Source organism: Amblyomma mixtum, chromosome 9 (genome assembly GCF_055824585.1).
Source record: "Amblyomma mixtum isolate Tamu chromosome 9, ASM5582458v1, whole genome shotgun sequence".
Classification (NCBI taxonomy): Eukaryota; Metazoa; Arthropoda; class Arachnida; order Ixodida; family Ixodidae; genus Amblyomma; species Amblyomma mixtum.
Genome location: NC_143020.1, coordinates 119,117,109 through 119,137,975, shown reverse-complemented (window position 1 = coordinate 119,137,975; position 20,867 = coordinate 119,117,109). Strand labels below are relative to the sequence as shown.

General features: G+C 43.8%; 1 protein-coding gene across 1 annotated transcript; it reads left to right on the top strand.

Moving 5' to 3' along the window:
- Positions 1-12,085: 12,085 nt before the first annotated feature.
- Positions 12,086-20,109, top strand: LOC149330969 (uncharacterized). Its single transcript, XM_089559519.1, has 5 exons — positions 12,086-12,217; positions 14,144-14,301; positions 17,078-17,151; positions 17,426-17,509; positions 19,871-20,109. The coding sequence occupies exons 1-5, from the start codon at positions 12,086-12,088 to the stop codon at positions 20,107-20,109; spliced, it is 687 nt and encodes a 228-aa protein (XP_089415645.1).
- The last annotated feature ends 758 nt before the right edge of the window (positions 20,110-20,867 follow it).

Below are 20,867 nucleotides of genomic sequence, written 5' to 3'. Positions count from 1 at the left end.
TCGACGGCCATAGCACTCGCCCTTGAACGCGCGTGCCTGAGCAGCTCCGATGTGCACGCTTTCTTGCATAAATAATACAAATATATCCTACTTTGCTCTTCGTGACGGCTGTGTAACCTCTCCTCAATGTAGCCGCTTCACACGGGCAACATAGCGCTGGTGTAGAACGGTACCAGACCTTCGCACACACGCGCTACGCCGTATCAATCCACTGCTTAATGTGAAAGCATTCGAAGTCGCATAAAGCCGCGAACCTGGTGGGGACTCAAAAGCGGCGACACAAACTTCATTACGTCACAAGGTCAGCCAATAGATAGTGAAAGATAGTTGAGGGTAGGCAATAGATGATGAATAGTTAACAGATATACTCGATTGAATTCCTCTGGAGGAGAAATTCTAGAGGCCCGTGTGCTGTGCGATGTCAGTGCACGTTAAATAACCTCAGGTGGTCGTCTCTCATAGCCTTAGTCGCTTTGGGACGTTAAACCCCATAAAACCAACCAATCAACAAGGCATATAAGGGATAATTAGCAGACACGAAGTACTAATCAGTACACATAGATTAACGTTAATGCACCCGTAACTAATACAGAATAATATTTACAAAAAATTTGTACACGCTGATAGCAAAACCTATTTAATGTTTACTGAACGCTAATTAGTACTTGCTGTGTTTAAGAAGTCCTAAAAAAGCGCGGGAAATGCATTTCTGTCAACCGCACCTAAGAACCTTAAGAGCGCCCGGTAATTTTTTTACAGCTGCCTCTAGGCATAAAGCGTGATTAAACTCACCTCTGGTTCCTTAGTATGCTGTTAAGTTGCGCCGTGGTAAAGGGCTCCGGTAGTTTAGAACACCTGGGGTTCTTTAACGTGCACTGACATCGCGCAGTAGGCGGGCCTCTTGCATTTCGCCTCCACAGAAATTGGACCGCCGCGGCAGGGATCGAACCCGCGTCCTTCGGGTCAGCAGTCGAGCACCATAAACATTGAGCCATCGCAGCTGTGAACTATTTAATGAATTACGCGGCAATGTAAAAATAATCTGTAAAAACCGCCGCGAAGTAACTATAATTTCACAAGATACATGCATATGAATGGGACAGTTGGGAAAGTTTAGCCTAAACCATGTAGCTTGTAATTTGTGAAACGGCGAGTTGAGCCTGTTGGTACATTCTTGAAGAAAACAGCGCAGCAACAGGTACAAGAGAGAAGACGACGGGACAGGCTAATTTGTGCGAAATCGTGATACTGAAAAGATATCGCCATTTCTTGACTGCACTTCGCTGTTCTCGAGATGCAAGATATTGGCGGAGGGACCAAGTAAGGGATGTTGCATCCCTGCGACTTGTGTGCTCAGCGACAGAAAATTTTCTCGCCTAGAATGGTCAGTACCACGTCCTCAGGAGAGTGTCCATAGCGGCAAAAGTTCATAATCATAAAAGTTGTCTACTGCTTCAAGTAACCTTCACCATAGTAACTCTTCTGTTGATTCCAAAAACCTGTAGTGTTCCTGAAAACATATGTGTACACCAGACCGCGTTAAATTTTAACTGTTCATGTGATTCTATGAGAAACTAAAGATTGGACATCATGCCTAGTTGTTCAGAGGGAAGTTCACCAGAAAAATCATAGTTCAATACTGGCAATTCTAAATGGCGCCGTCAGGGGTATTTTCGTAGAGCATTATTAATCTGGAATTCTTTGGCGAAATTTCGACTAATTTTCGCCTTCCGCCAGCATACTCAGTTAACTGCAGATGAAACTGCTCTAAGCCTGTGCTAATTGCGATAGTGACGCGAAGCTTATCTTATCACAGTCTCTTATCTCGATTGATCGCACCCAGGCCGCGCCGATTCTGGGTTCAAACTGTTGTGGTTACTTTGCCGGTCGTATCTCGAAAGTTCGTTTTCGGCTTTAAATTTAGAACAATTGTCACACATCCCAGCGGCGGAAAAAGACACGGAGGACACAGGAAGAACTTTCATCCGGGTCTTTTTTCTCCGCTGGAATGTCTCACGGTTGTACAAACAACCAACTAGCCCAGCTTTCTACGCTTGAATTGAGGACGGCCGAGGGCGGCGGGCATTCTGTTCGACGACCACCGAGCACGCTTGTTGCTACGCCGCCACTGAATCATTCAGTCCTTTGTGGGTGCTGGTCTGCCTAATAAATATTTTTTTTTAGAAGCCGTTTCTGCTGTATTTCCGACTTCCGTCACCACTACGTGACAATATCCTGCTTTTTGATCAGTGGCGATTTCATTTCCAACTAAAACAATGGCTAAGAGAAGGAATACTATGCCACATCACTTGCAAGCGAGAAACGAAACACGTGAGCTGCTATTATGCGTCATAGATGACATGACACTGCGCCTACGGGAGAGTTTGGGGCTAGCAGCTGCCACAAATTTTGACAAGTGCCAGCAAATCTTAGTAAGTTGGTCATTAGCTTCGTGGTGATTATTAGCAGGTGCTTTGAGCGACATGTCCGATCCTTCAAGTTTTTAGAGAAACCTGCCATTAAAATCCAATTCATGATGGTCTCATCAGAGTACGCAATGCGTATTTTAATAGATAACTGAAGAACCACTGAAATAGCCATCAGAAGAGAACAATCTGAGCAATAAGAGCGGGAGAGAGGAGCGGTTAGCGGGTAGCATGTGCGACGAGCGATTTCGCGCCTTCGGAGCGCTGTCATACTGCGCGAGGGCACATGATTACGTCAACCAGCTTACACTCGCATCCGGGGAACAGCGGCCAGAGCCTTACAGCGCCGGAGACCGCAGCGCCGCCGCTCGGCTCCGAGCCCGTTCCGGCCCTTCTACGAACAGTGTCCTGTAGCAAACCTGAATTAATTGCACGAAGAGAGAAGTGTGGCATTTGCCGTAAATGAAATGATAGTAGTCCGTTCGAACCGCGAGCTCCCGACTTTTTTCAGAAGAGCATGTTGTAAAAAGCAATTTCATAAGGTTAGGCGAGCCTGCTGAACTTATCGACGGCATTTCTCAACTCGAAGCTTTGTCCATGCCAAAGAATCCCTGACGAAGCCCGGCCAGTAAGGAAGTGAAAGCAATTTTTCCCTCTCGACCGCATTACATTAGTCATGCGTCCAAATCAAATACACCAACACAACTGTTTCCGGAACGATTGTTGTCGTGGATGTAACTTTCACCTTATGACGTTCGAATGCCGGACCGAATTCATGCTTAACGAAAGCAATTTGCTGACGGAAAACGGCCTGTCAATATGCAATCGTTTGCGAGTAGTTGTCCAGTGCAGAAAAGGTTTCTTAAAGAGGCCTCACACCCGAGCAGCTGGGAGAGTCTTCAGCGGGTGAACTGCGTCGCCACAAACACCTTAGCGAACTGTCACGGTCATACGTGAGGCGTATTTCTCGCGAAAGGAACATACTGTAAGCTTCCGTTCATTTTTATGACGCCATCATGATGCAATGTAGCTGTTGCGTTTTGGCTGCCTGTACTGTACTGACGTTCTTCACCGCTGAAGTCATAGTACTGAATAGTAGAGCAACCGGTCAACTATGGCCAACGGGGTCGGCTCTGGCCAAGGTGACCGGGGAGATGCGCCAAAAGGTTCAAGTTTACGCTAGAGCGATCTCGGTTTTATATCGAAAGGAAAAGGATAAATCTTGAACACTTAAATTGTTCTCTGCTGTTGGGCGTTTAATTAAAATACTTTCGGCATGGCGTCACTCGCAAGGCTTTCTACAAACTCAAGGACGTGTTTTGATATCGACAAGGGGCTGATTCAAGGCTTCTGTAAGTATTACCTCACGGGAGCTTTCTTGTTGAATTCAATCCCTTTTGGTAAATACTTTCCCTGATCTTCAATCAATCAATTTTATTTCCTTAAAGGCCCCTTTTCAGGGGCATTACATAAGGGGTGGGTACAACGTTTGGTGAGACAAAATAATCATGCGTTATGATGATGACAAAGAGCTGTTAGCTCTGCGTGCGAAGTTCGCGGGACAGGTTATTGTTGTAATGTCAGCGGGAAGGCCATTCCAGTCCGCGGCGGTGCGTGAAAAAAATGAAGCTGCGAAGGTGACTGTGCGTGCACGTGGACGGCTGATCTGGAGTTGATGGAGATACTCAAATTCTGATTCTGGTTTCTATTGTGAATGCTTCTTTGGGACATTCACAATGAAATAAGGACTTTCTATGTTACCAGAGGCCGTTTGTCGAGTGAAGTTCTACCTACATGATGACGCTGGACTGAAAAAGTACGGCAGTCGCTGTTGTCTGAGCATCTCATAAAGCGCATTGACGGCAGTGCAGGTCCCTCGCCAACGCGATGGGATTCCTCGCATTAATGCAGCGACCAACAGGGTTTGTGGACATGCCCTAAGTAATCGCACTAGTAAGAACAATAGATAACGTAGGTTTTCAGCGTGTATGTTGGAAAAAAAAACCTTCACCTAATGAAGAAGATATAAATCCCTATTCGTTTTTCATTTATGTTAAACACGACAATGAAGCCACGAAAATGAGGAAGTCGCTGTCAAAGCAGAAGCGAGAAGCCGTTGGCTTGAATCATTTGTGCTCCAGTGCAGAAGACAGGACGACTGTGGACCTTTTTCGCCTTAGTCGCTCGTCAGTCATCCTGGTGTTCAGGGAATTTCGCCAAGCTGTGAACGAGCAAGTCGAAGGGGAGGGTCGCCGAAATGACTGCTGAATTTGTAACTGAGGGTTGGGTACAAGAAGCAGTGCGACCCATAGAAGCACACGTCAACGAAATTTTCCATTCAATATTCACGTATTAACTTCAAGAAAACCATAAAAAATGAACATGGTCTTTATAAAGCTGATATTCTCATAAAATATATAAATGAATGCGTGTTATAAAGCCAGCAGCCGTGTAGGCCCTCAATAAACTGGGTTGTTTTCCGAATCGCAGGAGCTTCTCGTGTAGCCTGATACGCTGCCGCGTGCGCTACATCAGCTTGCAAATAAAGTCTTTGAAATCAGGTAGCCTAGACTTCTAGAGGACAAAAAGTTGGGCGAGTGTTTGTCTCGCCTCGTTTTCTTTTGTCTCCGTCTTTCGCGCGGGACTAATGTGGCAGCCTATACTCCTCTATATGAAATGAAGTTGTCGAACTTCGTCATAAGTGAACTGCACATCGTGGCAGACGCAGCAAGTGAAGACGTCGCTGATATACCCGAAAAGCTCCGTCATCTGCGAGCGTTCACTATGTTTGTAACACGTTGTTGGCCACTGTGCAGCTGACCTAAACATAAACAAGCGCAAGAAAGAGATTACCCCAGCCTATGGCGCGAAGTTAAGTCGTCTAAAAGGAATTTAAAAACAATCACAGAGAAACCTATTTTCATTATGTGTTGGCAGTGCGATAGCACTAGTAGCTGTTTATGCCTTAACCAAAGGTGACTTCTGGTTTGGTGACGTAACTTTTAATTCGGTGATGTCACTTTTCTCCAGCCAGCCAGTGGGAATTCTACCGTCTGGTGACGTCATTTCCCTCCAGGTACAACTTCGAATAAAGAAAGGGAAAATCAAAGCTGGCGACTGCAGCGCAAAACGGCTCCGGCGTAGATGAAGCAGACACCACAGCTCTTGTGGTGTACATGTTGCCTGTGTCCTTGTTTTTGCACACTATAGTTGAATACCACTAACTAAGCACATCCTATTACTCACTCCATGGCAGAAAGTACATTTTATTTATTTATTTATTATTAGTACCTCAAATGCCCCTTGGTGTGGGGTATTACATGAGGGATGGGCATAATGTTCAAGTGAAGAGTGGTTCGATGGCAGTCTTGAAGGAATGTGGGTCGGAGTGGCGCACAGCGTCGACAGGCAGTTTGTTCCAGTCCCGAGCGGTCTGAACAAAAAACGAACGAAGATGTGCTGTGGTCTGTGCTGGGGGCGGATAGACGGCTTTAGGATGGCTGGTGCGGCTTGACTGTCGATGAAGTGGTAAGATTGCTGAAACATTAAGTGGCGTATGGTAGAATTTGTGAAAAAGGCACAGCCTGAAGATGCAGCGTCGCTTTTCAAGATTAGTAAGATTAGCCCGTGATTTGAGTGCAGTGACACTGGAATGATAGGAGTAGTCTGAGAAAATAAACCTTGCAGCGCGATTTTGTAGAGCTTCGAGGGTGTTAGAAAGATTAGCTTGATGGGGATCCCAGACTGAGCATGCGTATTCTATTTTAGGTCTGATAAATGTAAGATAAGTAAGTGTTTTCACGGATGCAGAGGCTAGGCGCAAGTTTCGACGGAGGCAACCAAGAGTGCGATTGGCTTCGTTAGTAACTTTCATTATATGCTCTGACCAGGTTAGTGTATCTGAAAGGGTGACGCCAAGGTATTTGTAAGAGTGGACAGATAAGATTACCGAGCCACAAATGGTGTAACTTGATGCCTGATAGTTTTTCCGACGGTGAAAGGAAAGCAAAGACGTTTTGTTAGTGTTTAGGCACATTAACCATTTGTCGCACCAAGTTTCAATTCGTTTAAGGTCATCCTGTAAAATTCTAGAGTCAGAGGTGGTGTGGATGGGGCGGTAAAGTACGCAGTCGTCTGCGAAAAGGCGGATGTTAGAGGATATGTTATCAAGTCTCCCTGTCCGAAGCATCAGGTCGCCTTTCGTGAGCAGGCTGGAAAGTGCTGGATAAAAACTTCCTCTCAAAGTGAACCTTGGTGTGTCGTGTGACGTAATTGCAGAACGTAGACCATGGGCGATTAAACTATGGATGGCAAGATCGCTGTTTTTTGCAGTAACCAACGGAGTTGGTAGGTTTCTATGTAACTCATCATCATCATGATCATCATCAGCCTGACTACATCCACTGCAGGGCAAAGGCCTCTCCCATTTCTCTCCAATTAACCCTGTCCTTAGCCAGCCGCGTCCACCATATTCCCGCAAACTTCTTAATCTCATGCGCCCACCTAACTTTCTGCCGTCCCCTGCTACGTTTGCTTTCTCTTGGAATCCACTCCGCTACCCTTAAGGACCACTTGCCTTCGCATTACATGCCCTGCCCAAGCCCATTTCTTTCTCTTGATTTCAACTAAGATATCATTAACCCGCGTTTGTTCCCTCACCCACTCCGCCCTCTTCCGATCTCTTAACGTTACACCTATCATTTTCTTTTGCATATCTCGCTGCGTCGATCTTAACTTAAACTGAACCCTCTTTGTTAGCCTCCACGTTTCTGCCCCATAGGTGAGTACCGGTAGGATACAGCTGTTGTATACTTTTTTCTTCAGGGATATTGGTAAGCTACCATTCATGATCTGAGGGAACCTGCCATATGCGCCCCACCCCATTGTTATTCTTCTAGTTATTTCCCTCTCATGATCTGGATCAGCTGTCACTACCTGCCCTAAATAGACATATTCTCTTACTACTTCCAGCACCTGGCTACCAACTGCGAACTGCTGTTCCCTTGCTAGGCTGTTGAACGTTACTTTGGTTTTCTGCATGTTAATTTTTAGCCCCACCGTTCTGCTTTGACTCTCTAATACATTGATCATGCTTTGCAGTTCATGTCCTCAGTGACTTAGCAAGGCAATGTCATCAGCGAATCGCAAATTACTTAGGTATTCTCCATTAACTCTTATCACCAACTGTTCTCATTTCAGGCCCCGGAATACCTCCTGTAAAGAGGCAATGAATAGCATAGGCGAGATCGCGTCTCCCTGCCTTTCCTTTCCTTATTGGAATTTTATTGCTGACTTTATGGAGAACTATGGTAGCTGTGCAATGGTTATAAATATCTTCCAATATTTTCACATAACGCTCTTCTACACCCTGATTCCGCAATGCCTGCATGACTGCTGAGGTTTCTACTGAGTCGAATGCTTTCTCGTAATCAATGAAAGCTATATATAGGGGCTGGTTATATTCTGCGCAATTCTCTATCACCTGATTGATTGCGTGAATATGGTCCATTGTCGAGTATCCTTTACGAAAGCATGCCTGGTCATTTGGTTGATTGAAGTCTAAGGTTGTCCTGACCCTATTAGCGATTACCTTAGTGAATACCTTGTAGGAAACATACAGTAAGCTGATCGGTCTGTAATTCTTCAAGTCCTTACTACAAAAGAAATACAGCGACACGAGATTTATTACCTGCTTCTGGAATTGTATGCATGTCAATTCAACCAGAACCCCTAACCTTGCCGAAGGGTCAAGGTTGAGAAAGCTTTTCTGTTTTTTTTATGTTAAAATATTTAACAAATGCGCACCAGTTATTAGAGTCATAAGGATAAAAGTTTTGTATCTAGTGTTGTCATGACGAAGACAGATCTGCACTAATGAAATGTAGATTTAAAATATTTTGCAGTCATAACAAAACCAACCTAAGATTCATATTAGCTTTCTGTGTGTAGCACCGCACCTTATCATCGCGAATTTCCCATTTCTCATTGATAGTGTTTTTGGCGCGCGGCTCTGTGCAGAAAATTAGCTTCCGGCCCTTCACAGGAACTCAGGCATTAGAATAAATTGGAAACATCCTTCTGCCTAGGCTTATTCGGATCGTGTCACCCACAACAGAGCTAAGTGCTTCAAAACAACGGTATACTGCCAACACCGTCAAATGCTACGTGAAGAACAAATTTCGCTCGTGCATGCGTTCCGGTTCACGACGAGTTACAGAAATATTTGCGACTATTTTGTCAGTCGCCTCGAAGTATCTTCAAAGTTTGATGGAGTTGCCTCACTTCGTAGTTCGTTCCAACGGAAGGCCTCCATACTAAGTCCGCTGTATTTTCTGCTGCCGAAAAGCATCATGACCCGATCACCTTTCAAAATTCTATAGGTTCCTACATACCGTACAAGCAGCCGGTACTAAATTGTTGGCAGTCAGTGTCATAAGCCACCAGCACGTATCCCACGCTTCGAACCCATGTGTTAGCAGGATTTCGATGCTATTGATATAGTTAGTACAACAGTTATTAACGCCACAGCATTAAGGAGCTCGTGGCGCAAAAAAATCGTGCTTCGGCGTCGTTGACCGTGACCGAAAAATCCAAGAAAAATTTCCGGAGAAGGAAACTAGCCAGCAGATGGGCAATCTATGTCAAGTAACCTTGTGGCGTCATCAAAACCTGCCCACTGGGTTCTGAGAAAACTGCGAACCCTGGGAGGTGGCAATTAAATTAATCATTTGTCGCGAAAGGTTTTTCGAGATGAGCAACCTGCGTCGCACAAGCCCCGCCGATGGAAGCACCTGCCACCGCAGGGCAGTGGCGCATCTCCTAACCGCTGCACCACTGCGCCAGGAGTCGTGTGAGGACTCCCAGGGATCTCTGAGTGTTAAGTGAAGAATGAACATTACTGCATGCATCTATGTCGCCGGAATAGTTGTTTGCTCAAAGAGTACACGCTCAAAAAGACGACGAGACGAAGGAACAGGCGCAGGACAGGAACAGACCCTTCGTAAAACCGAATGGCTCAAGTATATTGTCCGTCTTATTAATTTTTCACGTTTCTCGCCAATAAGCCCTTGAGACAGTTACGTCAAGCACTGTCCATAAGGCATTGCCATGGCCTGGCGCACTGATGCATTCAAATAGTCTCCCCGGTCAGTTGTTGAAAGCTTGAAGTTTAGGCAGGGTTGGGTTCGCTTAGTTCCGCCTCTACCATTTCTTCCTCCCCTAAAATGTGTTCATGCCTCTGCCCTTTGTAAGCCCACTTCTGAATTTTTTGCATATCGGACTATTATTACGGTTGCTTTCGGTAACGTCATGTCCCTTCCCACTCCTGAAATACCCCAGCCGGCTTGAAATTAGTATAAATAAGAAAGAACTCGTGGTCATTTCTAGGTGGATTGTTAGCTTGTATTGCTGCTGGTTTGTTGTCGCTGAATAAAGCTCAGATATAAATTTACTCACAATGGCTTATTTATATATATTCACTTTCATTTTTACAACACAGTGTATCTGTTCTTTCGATCACGCACACGCACTGATTGTTCTTTTTGTAGTGACGGTATATTTAGGCTCATTGCATCCGAGGTCACCACTAGAAAGTTCGTTATATCCGAGGTAGCACATGACAGTTATAACCACAGTGGACAAATGAAAGTTCGTTATACCAGAGGTTAACACATGAAAGCTCGCTGTATCCGAGGTGGAATACTTAGGTATGCTATATCTGCGGTTTGCACACGAAAGTTCGCTATATTGGATGTGGCATACCAAGGCACATTATATCCGAAGTAGCCACGTGTAATCGCGATCACCATTTCCGCTTGCACAGACCACTTTATGCTAACGAATTAATGAAAAGGAACAGCTATTCTGGTACCAGTTGCCAGGCTGTAGAGTTCTTCCCAGAAATATTGTTACAGGGTAGTTCCGCCACCAAGATGTTATAGGGTAGTTCCGCTTGGGATTGCAGAGAGCGGACACGGAAAACACGGCTTTAAAACCACAGGCGTTTACTGCAGGCACCAGCCGACACTGCTCGACCGTCGTCTTCTTCACAAAAACTCGAGCTTCTTCTTCTTCCTTCCTTATGCATGCACCGCGTAATGTAACAATATTGTGAAAGCAGTACCACAGACGGCTACTCTCGGGGAAAAGAAAGCGAGAACCAAGGAGAGAGCGAAGACGAAGTTCTGTTTATTTAAAAACACAAGCTTTGTTTTCTCCAACAGCCTGGCTAATATGCATCGTGACTGGTTCTCAGAGTCCATAAATTTTTTCACCTCTCAAGAGAACTGTGTACAATCGCTAAATAATGCAGAAAGAAACAAACCGACATTTGGCGGCTTCTCAAAAGCTCGCGACTGCACACCTGGCACTTCCGGGCTATTAGCCTGGTGAGGACAATCTAGCAAAAATATTTCTCCCTAACGATAGTTTTGCAGTGAACACTGTACACCATACTTCTGACCGGATGAGTTCATGCCAAAGCTTCTATTTAGAGTCAAGTATTTCAGTTCAGTGCACACCAGAATTACGTCAGGGTACGAGGAGTGGGTGAGAGGTGAGGAGTGAGAAGTAACGTAACGGCTGACGTATCAGCGCAAGTTCCCCTCTAATCTCACATCCTACAAAAAAAAAAACAAAAAAACAGAATCGACGTCCGTGGCTATTTTGATGTCTAAGTATATTTTTTCGGGTTTTTTTCCCATGGCAACATTTTATCACCCACTATCTGTCACAATCACACTTTCACACATTTGTCTGCAGTGAACGACGTAATCGTGCGAACAAAATTTGCGGACACTTTGCTGACGCGACCGATTCATGTTATGCTCTCGCATTATTAACGAGTGAATAGGGGTGATTGCTACGTTTCCGAGTACTTAAAAGTGGCTTTCCAAGAGTGAACCCGCTTGCGCAATTGAACACGACCTTAATTTTCTGCGGCGAACCATGAACCAGCAGCTTTCGAAAGCCCCTCGTCACCATGTCGTTAAAGTACCATGTCTCGCTTTTCTCATAAGGTGCCTTGAACCATTACCTTCGTACATTTATGAAACCGATTAGTTAAATCAGTTAAGCTAGTCAAGTAGGGCAATAAAGCATGTTTTCTCTCACTGCCCTCAAGGAGCTTTTGAGCAGCCGTTAAGCGCAAAGTTCCCGCCGTAGTGGCTCAGTTGCTGGGGCATCCGGCTACTGAGCCTAAGGATGCGGGTTAGTTCCCGGCCGCAGAGGACGCGTTTCGATGTAGACGAAACAAAAAGCGCCCATGTACTGCGCGATGTCAGCGTACTTTGAAGAAACCTACGTGGTCTAAACTAATCCGGAGCCCTTCACTATAGCACCTATCACATTGGGACATTAAACCATACGTCCATACCATGTAGAGCTGAGACTTTTAGATAAAGGATGTCCGGGTGTCTGAACGCTCCACTGATGAACGACAAAATCCGGCTTTGTTGGTCGGTGTGCTTCACCGTTTTATTGCAATAATGCACGCCGGAACGAATGCACTTCCGGTAAACATCGCAGTTATGCTTGGTTGATGACAGCTTGAAGTGCGGCGAATCGAGCTCCGTAAATAAAAGTTGTGTGTCTTATATATTGGCCAAAGTAAAGCTCGGCAACGTTGAGTCGAAGAGGCACGCTCTATGGCTGCGGCCGTAATGTCTGCGCGGCCACATCTGTCGTCGACATGTTTAGTGATCCTTATTGTCAATCTCTTCACAACACTTGGAAGCAGTAATTTCTATCCGGAGTTGCGCAGTGACCTACAAAGATATCAAGATGCTAGCCGGGTAAGCGCTTTTTCGTTTTCTCGTAAATGAAGTGCGACTTGTAAGCTCCGGTACCAGACAGGGCTAAGTATTGATTCAGTCACCTGAAGTCATCAGAAGCTCTATTATTCGCTTCCCTTCCTTTCTTAGCAAACCGTATGCTGAAGCAGGTACCGGAGTCTTCAAACCCGTTATGCATGGGATCCGGCCCATATGGGTGGATACTGCAAAGCTGACGCTGAAATTCGGGCGTCATAACGCCTAGCGGTCGAGAGTTCGTTACAGACCCCCCCCCCCCCCCCATATATGTTCCGCATTCATGTTTTAGTGCTCAATAATTTTTGGGAACTCTGAACTCCGCGGCTGCAATAAACAGCCGTAAAATGCATAATACGTGTAATAATGAACAAACACGAAATGTTCTGTACAACGCACAACTAACCAGAATGAAGCATTCACGATACAAGACTTAACTTTAGATGCTGGTACATGAATGGGTTCGGGCAACAAATTTCACTTCCCTGAAGTCAACTCAGACAGGGAAAGGGGTATAGCTCTCTTTAAGCGCATAAATTCGGAAATAAATGAGGTAACTGTAATACCCGCGCTCTCTCCTCTGTTAAAGTGCTTCTCCATCCTGGCACCACTGAGCAGCGAGATAAATTGTGCAAGTTTAATAAATCCGTCCAGAGTAATCTCTCTGGTCGAGCAAAATCTTCCTTTTGAAGCTTTCGTTGCCATAATAAGACTGCCATAATAAACCAATCGGAACGCTTTTGTCGATAGCAAAAACGTTAACAAAAACATGTAAGCCTGCCCTCACACAATTCTCAAAAGAAAGATATGAAAGGACTATTGAGTAAAACGTAGTTAAGTGGAATAATCACAAAAAATGAAAAAAATATGGCAGCGTAAACGGTATTCATAAAAGAAATGTGTGGCTCAGAAATAATAGTTCTGTTCCTTTTTAAATTTTGATGTTAGCTTCAATTCTCTCACTTCATATGGTTATGTATTTCAGAAAGAAAGTTATGACAGTGTCAGTTTTCCAAAGCAAATGCGCATTTTAAGCGAGATTCAGGTGCTTGTTGAAAGCAAACGTGGTATTACTAGCATTTGAAAAGGAGCGGCACTATCAGAATTTCACGCGTTGTCCAGAAAAATTCAAGTTTTACTCCAAAGGCTGTCTTAATGCGCGAGAATGGCTTTCGTCTTCTGCAACGACACAATTTTATCAGCCTCAGGCTTTCATTCATATAGCGTACACTCGGACCGTACTTGAACATCTGCAGCATAATTGTTTTGCAGCGTCGAGGTAAATGTCTGCCTTTTAAATAGCGATCGCTTAAAGGTACCAGTGAAATTTCTCTTTCTGTCTTGCACCGTCGAAGGCCGAAACTTTCTACTCAGGGCACTTTGAGATATTCCTCATTTACGTGTCTTAGTCGTTTTCTTTCATCAACTCTCACATTTTACACGTCATCTTTCTCTGTTTTGTATACTCGTTTATACTCCCGGTTTAATTCATATGTCGTTCGGACTTTATACCAATAACATTTTTAACTTTCTCCTTCAGCCCCTTCTTAAGCGACGCCATCTTTTTTAGTTTATGACGCAGTGTGCGTCGTACTCACTGTTGCGTTCAAAATCACACAATAGCAAAAACACGGAGGTTTATTCTCTTCGCTTAAGTTTTGACACCTTGCACAGTTCCGTATAATCCTGTCAGGAGCGACATGGCGTAACCCTCATGTACAAATATTAATCACCTAAACCAGTAGACTCCTAATGACCTCCTAACATATGAAGAAAATGCAGCATACTTCGCCTCTGGAGCTCAGAAATAGTGCGTAGAGAAACTTGTGGTCCTGTGAATAAACAAGGAGTCTTGTTTAGCTGCGATTTCGCTGCTTATCTCGCTTTTCTATGCGTTCAAATTTTTTTCAGTGTTACCCCGATGTTGGAGAGTGGTACCTTATATACAGAAACTACTATGCTGATGCGGACTTCGGTGGGGCGGCCAAGTGTGTCAAGTATGACAAAAATGGAGAATACGAAAATTTTAGTACATCAGCTCTTTTCACTTTCGGAGAAGAAGGATCTCTGTGAGTGTATTTTATATGCCAATCTTTTTTCTTTGGAAGTACAGTCAAGCCAGAGCGGAACGCGAGCAGCACCTGTTAAGAAAACAAAATATTTTACCTGCGTAGTTTCAAGCAGGGTGTCAAACCGGAATTTTTCGGGTTCGGTTCAGGTTCGGGTCCACGCCTTTCGGGTTCAGTTCGCGGTTCAGCTCCAGAGCGACATTACGTTCCGGTTCGAACCTTATTGAGCCGGTTGAAACGGGTTGAAACGGGTTCAGAACAAAAAAAATTAGAACGTAGGTGGCTTTTAGTCAACCTTGTTAAGCTGTTTACTTTATCTGGCACATCGATATAAAAAATAAAAATGCAAAAATTGGTTTAATGCGACATTTTCTCTCCTTCACCATTTTATTGTCCGCGGCAAAAAGAAAAATATGCGGCAAGAGCCGCAAAATGAAATGAACTCGAAATTAGTGTAGATCGGCTATGTACGTGTACGCTATAATCCATCTGATGAGGTCTAAGGCGAAAAGCCGATGAATTTTGCACCTACAAAAACCTCCAGCTTGAGCATTGTCGGAGACCCCGTCGCGTGAGTAATTGCTCTCCCCTGAAGATATTAAAAAATAAACCAATATAAAATAAATAAATAATACATAAGCACAAGGAAGCCGCCATCAGGAAGTTTAACATGGACAAAATCGAGCATGCTCTAAAGAGCGGAGGTAGCCTAAAAGCAGTGAAGCGAAAACTATGCATAGGTAAAAACCAGATGTATGCGATAAGAGACAAAAAAGGGCAATGTCATTAGCAATATGTATAAGATGGTTAAAGTAGCTGAAGAGTTTTACACAAATCTATACAGTAGCGACTGCAATCAGAATGTTACTGAGAGAGGCAGTAGACCACATCAATGGGACCTCCCGCCAGTAACAAAGGAGGAAGTAAAGAAAGCTTTAGGAACAGCGCAAAAGGAAAAAGCAACTGATGAAGATCAGATAACAGCAGAGTTGTTGAAGCACAGAGGAGAGGTCGTGCTAGAAAAACTGGCCACTTTGTTTTCCAATATCTTCTTTGCATGTGTTATTGTATATAGTAATATCCCCCTACAATAATGCCTCATGGGCACTGTAGGTACTTTCAATAAATAAATAAATAAATAAATAAATAAATAAATGAACAAATATATAAATAAATAAATAAACAGATAAATAAATAAATACGCAATGCCTTGCCACATCGAGCGTACCAGGAGCTTGGACGAACGCTAACAATATCTTAATTCATAAGACAGCAGACGTCAAGGACATGAATTTCAGACCGATCATTTACTCTCCGTTGCCTACAAGGTATTTACTAAGGTAATCGCTAATAGACTCAGGATAACCTTAGACGCAATCAACGAAATAATCAGGCAGGCTTTCGTAATGAATACTCGACAATAGACCATATTCACCCTACCCATCAGGTGATAGAGAAATGCGAAGAATATAACTAACCGCTACATATAGCCTTCATTGATTACGAGAAAGCATTACTCAGTGGAAACCTCAGCTGTCGTGGAGGCATTGCGGAATCATTGCGGAGAAGAGTGTTATGTGAAAATATTGAAAGATATTTACAACAACTGCACAGCTACCATAGTTCTCCATACAGTCCGCAGCAAAATTCCAATAAGGAAAGAAGTCAGGCAGGGAGACACGATCTCGCCAATGCTACTCACTATCTGTTTACAAGAGGTATTCCGAGGCCTGAAATGGGGACAGTTGAAGATAAGAGTTAATGGAGTATACTCTAATCTGCGAATCGCTGACGACAGTATACTCTGCGTATCGCTGCGAATCGCTGACGACATTGCCTTGCTAAGTGACTCAGGACATGAACTGCAAAGCGGGATCAGTGAGTTGGACAGGCAGAGCAGAATGGTGGGGCTAAATGTTAACATGCAGAAAACCAGAGTAATGGTCAACAGCCTAGCAAGGGAACAGCAGTTCGCAATTGACAGCGAGGTGCTGCAAAAGCAGGACATTATAGAATAAAGCACTCTCGTTTGCAATAACTAGTGAAAGTTTCATTTGGGCGAGTTGGTTCATCTTTGAACGGGTACGTGCTTGCGCGGAGAAGACGGGACAACAAAGAAACACACACGACATATACAGAGCGCCACTTCTAACTGGTTTATTTTGGTAGAAGGCAAAAGCTTTTACACCGGCGCTGAGCAAACACTAGATTAACAGCAAAAATACGCACTGTTCATGTCAGCACCCGCCGCCAAGTGTGCCACCAGATAGCAAAACGTGTAAAATTCATATCCTTCAATACAATAATCAAATACAAGAAAAGACTATGACTCATGTATGTGTGTCTTGTATTTGATTATTGTATTGAAGGATATGAATTTTACACGTTTTGCTATCTGGTGGCACACTTGGCGGCGGGTGCTGACATGAGCAGTGCGTATTTTTGCTGTTAATCTAGTGTTTGCCCAGCGCTGGTGTAAATGCTTTTGCCTTCTACGAAAATAAACCAGTTGGAAGTTGCGCTCTGTATATGTCGTGTGTGTTTCTTTGTTGTCCCGTCTTCTCCGCGCAAGTACGTACCCGTTAAAATAACTAGTAGCAGAGCGCCGCTCATAACGGAAATCTCCAAAGCCGTCACCGTTTGCAATATCTAGCCAAGTACCGGACTTCACACAATATGTACACGCCTAAAGTCGTGCATGCGTTCAATGCTGGTAATGTTTCCGTACTTGTACAATATGCTGGCAGTAAAAAGAAGACCGCCTTTCACACTGCAGGACAGGAACACTAAAGCTCACCTCGACGCCATGCTATACAGCGAAGAACAGAAAGATATTTGTTCCTGAAGGCGGTGAGTACCCCGACAGAAATGTAATTATAAGCGGTTCACACGGACACCATGAAGATTATGTCGTTCAACCTAGTATTTAACGCTGTAAAAGCATAGTTCTTCCTTTTTTATTATTTCACTAATCTGTGAAACCATGCTATTAGTGAAAAGAAACAGTTATTAGTGAAAAGAAACAGAAAAGAAACAGGTAAAATAAAAAGTTAAAAGAAACAGTCGTTGTTATCGTTCGTTGTTATCGTAAGCAAATTGGAATACAACTATCTTTCTCTTCCAGATGATGGCGCTCGGGAGGCCTTTCATGTTATTTACATAAACTGTGCGACTTGCTTCGTAGCTCGTCATCCGTATGCGGCCAATGGTGAGTCTAAACAAATTCGGAGTTCTATTATCTTTCAATCAGCAAAGCCTATAAGATTCTCTCAGTCCTCTACAAAATATGCCCACCAGTATGCGAAGTCGTATAGTCTGGCTCTGCTAGCTTGTCACCTTAAAATACATTGTCAAAAGTTGTTTAATGTGACAATGCTGGGTTATTTTATTCTTCCCCACAGCATAACATTAAACAACATAAAATACGCTTCAATGACGCTCAAATATTTGCTACGGTGAGGTCGCACATTGCATAAAGTAATAATAATAATAATAATAATTCTTTATTGCGCCAAATATAAAAAAAAATGTACAGAAATCCGGCCTGCCAAAGCCTCATAGGGCTTGAGCGGCAGAGCCCGACAGGCAGCGGAACCGCGCAGACATACACACAGGCAAAAAAAAAAAACACATTCAAAATAACGGACATCAAATTAGCATGACGGTGAGAACAAAATAGACACAAGACTCATGTTACATGAAGGAAAAAAAAATCCTCATCAGATTAAATCGCAAGGAAGAAAAACCAAAGTGGCATAACAATACCTCAGATCAGTGCAATAAATACAGCAGTAACCAATGACATCACAAGATTTCCTTGACAGGTGGTAAAGCACATGCATGATGTCGTAAACCCTCTAATTAATGTATCGCAGCATCTTTTTTATTTTTTATTTAGTTTTTGCCCGGCGAACACTTGGAGGTAACCTGTTAAAGTGAAAGGGAACGTAATAATCTCTTAAACGCCTTCCATATCTTGTAGACCGTCGGGGAATACAAAAAGGTTCCTTCGGTCGAAGAGACCGTGTGGGAACATACGGAATCTTATAGTCACTAAGCCAAAAATGTTTTAGGACGATCGTTTCCATCAAAAGGCGATCAAAATCAGGTAGAGAAAATACCTTAAAGAGATCAGAATTGGAGGGAAGGCCTAAATCATAGCCGATATTTTTTAATAAAGATCGTAGGAGAGAATTAATCCTGCACTTCCAGCGAACTGCACAGTGACCATAAATCGTTATGCCATAGCGCAGTATGCTATAACCAAGGGCGTTTACGATAACTTTGCGTATTGAAAGCGGCATGTAGTATCTGATGTTGTAAAGCACACAGGAGACGGTTCGGAGCTTTTTGCAAATGTGGGACAAGTGATCATTCCATGAAAGAGCACTGTCAAAGTATAATCCTAGGTATTTCACTGTATTTGTATAGCTCAAGGGTATACATTGACATTGGGAACAATCAGATCCGTGCAAGAAAAGGTGATGGTTTAAATCTACCTTCTTCATCGGGCTGTGAAAGCATATAAGCTGAGTCTTAGAGCTGTTAACTTTAATTAGGTTGTTTGAGAACCAGTCCATAGAAATTATTGCTGCAGCTTGAAGAGAAGAAATTGAGTCAGAGTAGTTCGGTGACTGGGTTACAAGTACAGTATCGTCAGCGTACTGGTACAGGCCTACAGGAACAAAGTTTGAAAGGTCATTCACGTAGACGTTAAATACAGGGGACTAATTATAGAACCTTGCGGGACGCCAGCTTTAATTAACAAAGAAGCGCTCTTTGCCCGGCCAATGGAGATATATTGCGTTCTCTGCAGTAAAAAATTTTCTAAAAGCGAAAGAAACGCTCCACGGAAGCCTAACTTGGACAGTTTACACAATAACACACTGTGACACACGCTGTCAAAAGCCTTGCTGACTTCCAGAAACAGTGCACACACCACTTGGTTACGTTCAAAAGATCGATTTAACATGTCAGAAAAATCCTCCAAAAGCATTTCCGTCCCTTTACCTTGTACAAAACCATATTGACACGGTGACAGGATTTTGTGCTTATCTAAAAAACTTGCCAAGTGCATAGTGCTTTTGATTTCCACGCTTGTTGAGTTATCCCTTTGATGCCATTTGCCTACTGAAGCCCAAGCTAGCTGACGCGAACCCCACTTTATGTAGGATTATTCAACGTAACACACTAACTGATTGTAATCAAGCCTACCGATCACTACCCGGCAGAGAGATTTGATGATTATCTCGAAAATGTAGCGCGAAACAAAATAAGTTATGCCAATTTCGGTAAACTAAGGCTCCTAAATCAAACATACATGAGTATGGCTTCTCCGCTCAGTCAGAGAGCAAAAAGTAACCTATAGTGCAAGCAATTTACATACATATCTTGTTCACCTTTTGAGCTTGCTGATTTGTAGGCGTTCCCTTGCGCTCTCTTCGAGATAGATGTCAACAAACTAGCTCACAGAGCATGGTGTTGACATTGCTAAATTATAAATTTGTGTCTCTGCCCACGTTAACAGTTCGATAAGACCTCTACCTTTCTTATTTCTTGCACTGCGCAGGTTATGGATGCTCGTACTGGCGTCGCTCAAACGTAGCTCTGCAACCCGACGAGGGCTGCGAGTTCATCTATGACGAGAACTGCGGAACAGCTCCTAAATACAAAATGTACGACTCTACATGCACTTGGGAGGAGCCTACTACTCCGCAGGCAAGCTCGACACATTCAGAGCCAGGAGAGCAGGAGACTACGGTTACGGAGCCGAACTCTACACAGACCGTTTCCGGTGCTTGGATGTGAGACAAAGGCCGTTAGTTAACGGCTGTATCGGAGACCCTAGTATGTGCACACGTGAAAAGATTCTAAAGTTGTGCTTCTTTGTAAAATAAATCAGCTAAACATCATCGAATATCATGTTCGTTGCCCTTTTTAACTATTGCAGAACGCAGCCTCTCGTCACGGATAGCGTCACGTTACGTTAGTGTAGCAAAGTACAAGATTTATGCATTATTATATATATATAACTGTTTAATATGACCGCCACTGTGCCTCAGTGGTTGTGTATGTTATTAGCGAGTGTTTTTTTTTTTTGACAAATCAGCATGGATTTTCCTCGCCAGACGGGATTCCGTCGAACCCTAGGCTTCAGTGGCTGCGGTGCTCGGCTGCTGACCCTTGAGACGCGGGTTCGATCCCGGCCGTGGAGGTCACGCTTCGATGGAGGCGGAATTCTGATGGCCCGTTTGCTGTGCGATGTCGGTGCACCTCAAAGAACCTCAGGTGGCCGAAGTTATCCGGAGCCCATCACAACGGCATCCCTCGTTATATTCTCTGTTGCTTTGGGACGTTAACAGCTGTGAAATATAAACAAAACACCATTTATCTCATTGTGCTTAAGCAATCATGCCAGAAAAGTAATTTTCAGACATAAAACGTAGAACAGGTCATCAGAGCTCTTTCTGTGTACTACTAATAAGTTATTGAAAAGTGCCGGCCCAAGACGTTAAAACGGACTTCCCCAGACGAAGAAAAGGAGAACTAGAGTAAGCCTCTTTCGG

Excerpts from the sequence above, each read along its gene's own strand:
- LOC149330969 (XM_089559519.1), top strand. The coding sequence starts at position 12,086 with ATGTCTGCGCGGCCACATCTGTCGTCGACATGTTTAGTGATCCTTATT. Across the intron at positions 12,218-14,143 it reads GATATCAAGATGCTAGCCGG|TGTTACCCCGATGTTGGAGA; the intron begins GTAAGCGCTTTT and ends AATTTTTTTCAG. Across the intron at positions 17,510-19,870 it reads TCATCCGTATGCGGCCAATG|GTTATGGATGCTCGTACTGG; the intron begins GTGAGTCTAAAC and ends TGCACTGCGCAG.